The sequence below is a fragment of the Theropithecus gelada genome, chromosome 12 (genome assembly GCF_003255815.1).
Source record: "Theropithecus gelada isolate Dixy chromosome 12, Tgel_1.0, whole genome shotgun sequence".
In the NCBI taxonomy this organism is placed as follows: domain Eukaryota; kingdom Metazoa; phylum Chordata; class Mammalia; order Primates; family Cercopithecidae; genus Theropithecus; species Theropithecus gelada.
The window spans coordinates 99,750,619-99,758,007 of NC_037680.1; the positions used below are offsets into that span (position 1 = coordinate 99,750,619).

The window sequence follows — 7,389 nt, forward strand, 5'->3', positions numbered from 1 at the left end:
ACCTCATGACTGGGTTAAGCAAGTATTTCTTAGGATCCAAACAGCACAACCAAAAACCTTGAAAATAAAATGGACTTCATCAGAATTAGATATGTTTGCTCCTGAAAAGACACCGTTCAGGAAATGGAAATGCTAGTCAAAATTGATTTATTTCTTTAACATTGCTGTCTCCTAAAATTGAGGCCTGGGGTAGATATAATTAATAATTCTTGTGCAGTGCCATCCTCTCCCGACAGAGTGCACTTTCAAGATGTGCCCCCTCCCCCTCATTCTTTATGCCACTATTCACTGCCATCATTCTCACAATCCCTGTCACGAATGAGGGCCGGGAAGAAGATTGAGCTATGTGTTTTGAAGTTGGAATTCCCTTCTCTTAAATTCCATTCCTGGGAGTGACAGACAGGGGAAGGAGCAGTGATAAAAAGTCTGGAGATGGGCACACACATGATAGGAGGCAAGCCGAAGCCCTTGGGAGCAACAGGGTACTCCTAAAAATGACAACGAAAAGCAGACACTGAGCATGCGCATTCGGCCAGACATGATGCTTTCTTTGCATCATTTCATTTAAATATTGTATTGTATTGTATTGTATTGTATTGTATTGTATTCTGTTTCTTTAGAGATATCGCTCTGTCACCCAGGTTGGAGTGTAGTGGCATGTTCAGAGCTCATTGCAGCTTTGAATTCCTGGTCTCAAGTGATCCTCCCACCCCAGTCTCCCAAGTAGCTGGGACTACAGGCACTCACCACCAGGCCTAGTTACTAATTTTTGTATTTTTTTAGTAGAGATGGGGTCTCACTGTGTTGCCCCGGATGGTCTCAAACACCTGGGTTCAAGTGATTCATTGGCCTCAGCCTCTTCAAGCACTGGATTACCGAAATAAGTCACTGCACCCAGCCTCATTTAACTCTAGTAGAAATATCCATGCAGGGAGTCCATGGGAATTGGGGCAGCAGGGACTCCAAGCAGGCGGGCTGTTCCTTCCCCGACTCCTGCAATCAGTCCTGCTCTTCCTTTGGCTCTGACTTGCTCTGTCCTTTGGAATTCATTCTAGATGTTTCCCCACGCTCATCTCTTTTCTTGGTTGTATTCCCTTGGGACTATTGGCTCAGGTTTGGGGATTTATTTTGTTTAAAACTTCAGCCTCTGTTTGGCTTCTTGGCACCAGGCTTTGTACTTCTGCTCCTTGAATCTGGTAACCCCTATCCCCACCTCCTCTCTGCCTACTCAAAGCTTCCAGTGTTTGGTGTTGAATAATCTCTGGGTGATGACCAATCTCGTATGTCCTAAGGTACACAATAAACAATACCAGGGTCAACAATCAACAGGCATCTCTTTCTCGGGCCCGTCTTGTTCTAGTGTCCCAGACATTCCAGTGTAGGCTTAGATGTAGATGGAAGTGTTCTAGTGCTTGTGATGGACACCTGTTGAAAAGGCCAAGTCTACCATGGCCAAGGTAGCTATGGAGGGTTTTACGTATTAACACAATGGGGGAGGGTATCTTTACTGGTATAAGCACAGTTCCACTGTGTGGATGGTCGTGATGCTGGAGTGGTCTATGATTGGTACCTCCAGTGCCAGCTGGTGATTTACGGGCAAGCACAGGTGAATAGTCAAGTGGGAAAAACAGCAGCATTCAGTTAATCTCCCTATTTTTCCTCCAGGTGTCTTCTTAGAATCAGGATCAGGTGCCAACCCAGGGTGGTTCCTGGAGCAGCAGCGAAAATTCCAGTGCCTAAGCTATATATGTTCCAGCAGGTCAGGTGGATGCCGCATGCGTCAGTTTGACTACAGCACAACCACGAGAGATGTTTCCTTTAGAGTCTGGCTGTAATCCACAGGCCACAGACAACTGGAGGGAGCGGATCCCTCCCAGTTTCCTTCCACTTAGCATGAAAGCCTCAGAGTAAGCAGCCCAGGGAGCAGAGAGACTGACATTAAAGCCTGCAATTCCTCTTCCAATTTTGATCACAGCAGCCATTTAAACACGGGGTCTACCGAGGTTTAAAAAACTTGAACTGTGCTTAGTTGCACTCTGAAATAGTCCTGCTCCTCCCCTGACCTGCCAGAGACAGCAAAGAGATGTGTCAATAGTCTCCGCATGAGGCTTCAGAGGAGCAGCTGTGTATGGCAGGACGGAACAAAACTGGCCCATCGTATCTTTCACCACAACAAGTTCCCACTTCATGCAGACCACTGAAAAGAACCTTGGATCTTTTAAAAAAATAATTATTATAAACATAGGTTTGTGACCTTGATATGGAAGGCAGGTAGAATCTCTGCTTTTAGAGGGCTAAGCTACACCAACCAGCCTTCAATCTTAGAAGGGCTAAGCTGAAAGGGACTCAGAAGGTCATGTGGTTTATATAATCCTACCTGCAGACGACACCCAGGCACAATGATTTTACAGACGAGGAATGTGAGGTGCGGAAAGGTTGAGGAAGGATTTATCATATTTGCATAAGGAGTGGAAGAACTGAAACCGAAGCCCCAGTTTCTTGACTATAAATCCTGCACTTGCTTCCAACTGTCTTTCATCTAGATTATGGGATTCAGCTGCCTCTGAAAACCTGTAGCCCAATGACGGTTATTCCCAAGAGCTGGATGAAGCATGAGCTAATTTTCAGTGAGAGTGGACTTTGGGGTAACGGTTCCAACCCAGCGCATTCCTTTCTCCTCTTTTCACGCATCATCACGGCCACCTGAAAACCCTGGCTGGGCGCTGGGGCGTGAGGAGCAGTTCTCACTTCCCAGTCTTTTTCTCTTTTTCACAGCTGCAAAGTTCAGGGAGTTGAACTGCAGTGCTTTCAGTTCACTGCTCACTCTGCCACGATCAACCTCTGTTGTAAATTTTCCTCCCAGAGCACGTGACGATGCACTTCTTGACTATATATCCCAACTGCAGCGGCTGAGTTGTCAGAGCTCAGAGCCGGACAGAGCAGAAGAGCCCTCTTGGACTGGACGATCTGGGAATTCAAAACTTGGGACAAACTGTCAGCCTTGGTAAGTGAGCAAGGCTACACTTTGCTTCAGAAACATTTGAAAGATGGGCATTTTTGCCAATGAATAGATGAATTTTTTTTTCCTTTATTTTCTTTCTGCTTTTCTGTGTTCTAAGGAAACACTGTTTTGAATTTAAAATAGTTCGATTTTGGAAACACAATGTAAACTCTGTTTCTGCTCTGTTAAAATGCGTTTCCTAATTTTAAAGCTATTATTTACTGATGCTCCTGTCTTACATTGATGTAAAAAAAAATCAAAGTAATACTGCTCACTACAAACAGGACAGATGTGTACACTAAAAAAAAAAAAAGAAAAAAGAAAAAAAAAGAGTCCCTCTTACTTTTCCTAGTGAACCCTCCCCGGGCTTCTCTCCCGTGCACTCCAAGCCCTCATAGCTCACTCCTGTCAGCTGTTTGGCGAAGCCTCTTATGCTATTTCTTTCATGCACTTTTAAGCTTTTTTGGTATTGCAGTTCCACAAACTTTGTGCTCCCCCTCCTCCCTGTGCCGGGAACCTGGGGGACAGCTCTAACCTGCAGCTTTTCCCCCAGCCCCTGCTGTGCAGGCAGCCTCAATGCTGAAGATGGAGCCTCTGAACAGCACGCACCCCGGCACCGCAGCCTCCAGCAGCCCCCTGGAGTCCCGTGCGCCCGGCGGCGGCAACGGCAACGGCAACGAGTACTTCTACATTCTGGTTGTCATGTCCTTCTATGGCATTTTCTTGATCGGAATCATGCTGGGCTACATGAAATCCAAGAGGCGAGAGAAGAAGTCCAGCCTCCTGCTGCTGTACAAAGACGAGGAGCGGCTCTGGGGGGAGGCCATGAAGCCGCTGCCCGTGGTGTCAGGCCTGAGGTCGGTGCAGGTGCCCCTGATGCTGAACATGCTGCAGGAGAGCGTGGCGCCCGCACTGTCCTGCACCCTCTGCTCCATGGAAGGGGACAGCGTGAGCTCCGAGTCCTCCTCCCCGGACGTGCACCTCACCATTCAGGAGGAGGGGGCAGACGATGAGCTGGAGGAGACCTCGGAGACGCCCCTCAACGAAAGCAGCGAAGGGTCCTCGGAGAACATCCATCAGAATTCCTAGCACCCCCGGGACCCCTGCCGGTGGCTCCATCAGCCAGCACCCTTAGAGAGAGGAAAGACAGTTTTCAAGTGTCTGGTTTCACTTTCGCAGTGCGGCTGCCACTTTGAAAAGACCCTCGGCAAGCCCCTAATTTGGGGTGGGGTGGGGGACTAGGCTCAGCCGGAGCCAGCAGCCCCGAGGAGTCCGGGAGGTGCCTGTGGTTTGCACCCACCACTGAAAAAGCCGCGGAGATGTGGAGAGTGTACATTGACTTTGGGGCCTGGGTGTTGGGGTTCTGTTCAGAATTTGGCGGGATGATATGCTTGCCATTTTCTCACTGGATGCCCTGGGTAGCTCCTGCAGGGTCTGCCTCTCCCCAGGGCTGCCAAATGCTAAGGACACGCTGAGGGACTAGTTGTGATTTGCTATTTGCCTAGAGCTTTGTCCTTCTAGATCTGATTGACTGTAAGTATCTCTACTGTGTACCTGTGGCATTCCTTCACGGTGGGTTACAAGCTTCTTTTGGATTAGAGAAGGATTTTTGGTGGAAGAAGGCTGGAGATCTGAACCCAGCCCATTTGCACACTGTAAGAAAAAAAAAAGTAACTTTTAAACCTGTTAACATTGGCTGGGGTTATAAGAGATGATCTGCTATTTGGACCTTTCGTCTCACTTATGACCTTGAACTCTGACCTGTGGCCATGCAGCATCACATGCTGGCATGACGTTCTTTGGATCAGAAGAGCTTCCCCAGAATCTAACCTGCACTCCGGGTGGTGGTTCAGGGGACTCTTCCTGATCTTTCTAGAAGGGGTAAGTGGGGTTGAACAAGGCCAAGCCGTTAGCTCTGCTGCTGCTCAGTTTCCCAGCCTAGTTTTCTGAGCTGGGAGAGGACATAATGTGGTATTTCGTCACGTAGCTGAGACCTAGAAGGGCATACTCAGGCGGAGATTGCACAAAGCTGGGCTCCAAGTTCTGTGCTTCCTGATCCTGAGCCCTGACACTCATTTGCTGTGTGGTCCTGGGCATGTCATCAAGAAGCTCGCTGTCTGCATGAGGTTCCTGACGATCTCCATCCCCAGGGGGCTGGGAGGGGGATGTCTTTAGATTTTAGGACTCTGTGATAAATACTCCACAGCCTGGTGTGAGGAAGCTTGGACCAAATGCTTCCCCTTTGGCCGGTTAGTCTGAACAAGGATACGCTGATTTAAAGGAGCAGTTGGAGATTCAGAACACGTATAACTGGGGAATTCAGGGCAAGCTACCAACCAGCCCTGTTGTAGTTTTCCCAGGATTGAAGGAAAGAGGCAGACACCACATTCTCCTCTGCAAAGTTCTCTGGAGAATGTGTGATGTTAACACTTCCAGCTAAAGGAAAGCAAAGTCTAAAGGAAAACACACAGGAATGCTTCCAATGTCTCCATTTATTCCTGTGGTCAACAGTTTTGCAGATCCATTAGGCCCTTAAAGACAAGGAGGAAGTAAAAGGTCAAATTTAATTCTATTTAAAAACCTTTTTTTTTTTTTTTTAAGACAGAGGCTTGCTCTGTTGCCCAGGCTGGAGTGCAGTGACGTGATCTTGGCTCACTGCAACCTCCACCTCCTGGGTTCCAGCGATTCTCCTGCCTCAGCCTCCTGAGTAGCTGGAATTACAGGTACCTGACACCATGACTGGCTAATTTTTTATTTTTTAGTAGAGATGGGGTTTTGCCATTTTGGCCAGGCTGGTCTCGAACTCCTGGCCTCAAATGATCCTCCCACCTCGGTCTACCAAAGTTCTGGGATTACAAGCGTGAGCCACCGCACCCAGCCAGTTTTTTTTTTTTTTTTTTTTTTTTTTTTAAGAAAAATACTCTTTATGAATTGGAGGCACAGCAATAACTGCTGTTTCCATGGAAGGGTTAACAGTGTAGGAGCTGGTTTATCAGTCCGCTTTGACATACAGCTAAAGGAAATTTATGTTTTGGGGGAAAAGGCCCTCCGTTCACTTTAAAATTCAGTGTGGATTTACGCCAAAGGGGGCTGTTTAAGTTGAAAGAAGCCAAGTTAAGTTTGGCCTCTTGCCTGGAATCACTTGAATTCTGAAATTTCACTGCGACGGACATGTGCCTTGTCACATTTTCCATTGCTTAATCCTGAAGTTTGGTGCAAGTCTCTCTGCACCTATTAAAAAGTGATGTATATACTTCCTTCTTATTCTATTGAGTTGTATAGAATTGTCTTTTGTATTTAACACTTTGTAATTTTCACAATATTTTTTAATTTAAATAAATAAACACATTTTTTTCCCTCCTGGGAAGTCATGAATTATTTGTTTGATTCTTCAATATAATTCTTAGTTTCCAAGACATCACAAATACATTTCCCAAACCATCTCTGGATTTTGCTCCTCTCCCAAGTCAGTATCTCCTGAGGGCATATCTTATTTCTGTCTGAACCATGGGGTGAATGAGGCTTGGCTTTTCATCCTTTGAAATGCTTTGTAATGAATGGAAAACAAGCTGCAGATGGTTTTACATGGCCTTCTCTGTGTAAATATGGCAGCCCTGGAGGCTTTGGACTTTGCATATGCAGTGACAGCGCAATTGCTGCTAAGATGTTGCTCCAAGCTTGGTTGCAAGAAAACGTTTGACCTGCGTGTTGGCTTGGCAAATATTATCCACATGTGTGGCCCAGCAGCACCTGCGAATGGGCAAAGAGTTGCTGTATGAACAGCAACACAAACTTACCAACACAGTGAAGCACAAAGTGTGGGGTTGGGGTTGACTCTCCGCCCTCTCCTGGTCTCCTTCAGACTGGGACTGATTCCAGCACCTCCCACTCTGTCTGTCTGTATCTCTTGCCCACAGGCTGAGGCCGTGGCCAGCCTGCGGCAGCCTCTTCTTCATAATTTCATTTGCATGACCTGTTTTTGAATCCAGCAAATGGTAGGAAGCATCCTTACTTTTATGTTTCTCTGTTTTCTGTGAGATTGACTTTTCTGTTTCAAGTAAACGTTTCCATTCAGTTCACTAGTAACTGTCTACCTAAAGAATTTACCTGGTAGCAGTACAGTGGAGCCTGGATCCTTCCCATACCATATCGAGGGCCCTGATCCACCAGTTGGTACTTTGATGATGTAAGACAAGAAGATTATTTTAAAAGGCAAGAGAGCCTTTCCATTTATCCCAGTTTAATGTCATCCTTCATAAGGAAATGGTTAAGAATTTTTTTATTTTTTTAAGCCATGGGCGGAAGGAGAGGGAATTCTAAACTCTAATTGTCCTAAAAATATGCAGAGTACACTTTGTCGTTTTAATGGGATATTTGTTTTCTTTAAA

At 46.4% G+C, this 7,389-nt stretch overlaps 1 protein-coding gene across 1 annotated transcript; it reads left to right on the forward strand.

Annotated features, from left to right (window-relative positions):
- Positions 1-2,874: 2,874 nt before the first annotated feature.
- On the forward strand, positions 2,875-6,376 carry KCNE4 (potassium voltage-gated channel subfamily E regulatory subunit 4). Its single transcript, XM_025403871.1, is given in 2 exon segments — positions 2,875-3,004; positions 3,555-6,376. Coding segments are annotated over 2 exon segments (666 nt in total). The 3' UTR covers positions 4,091-6,376.
- The last annotated feature ends 1,013 nt before the right edge of the window (positions 6,377-7,389 follow it).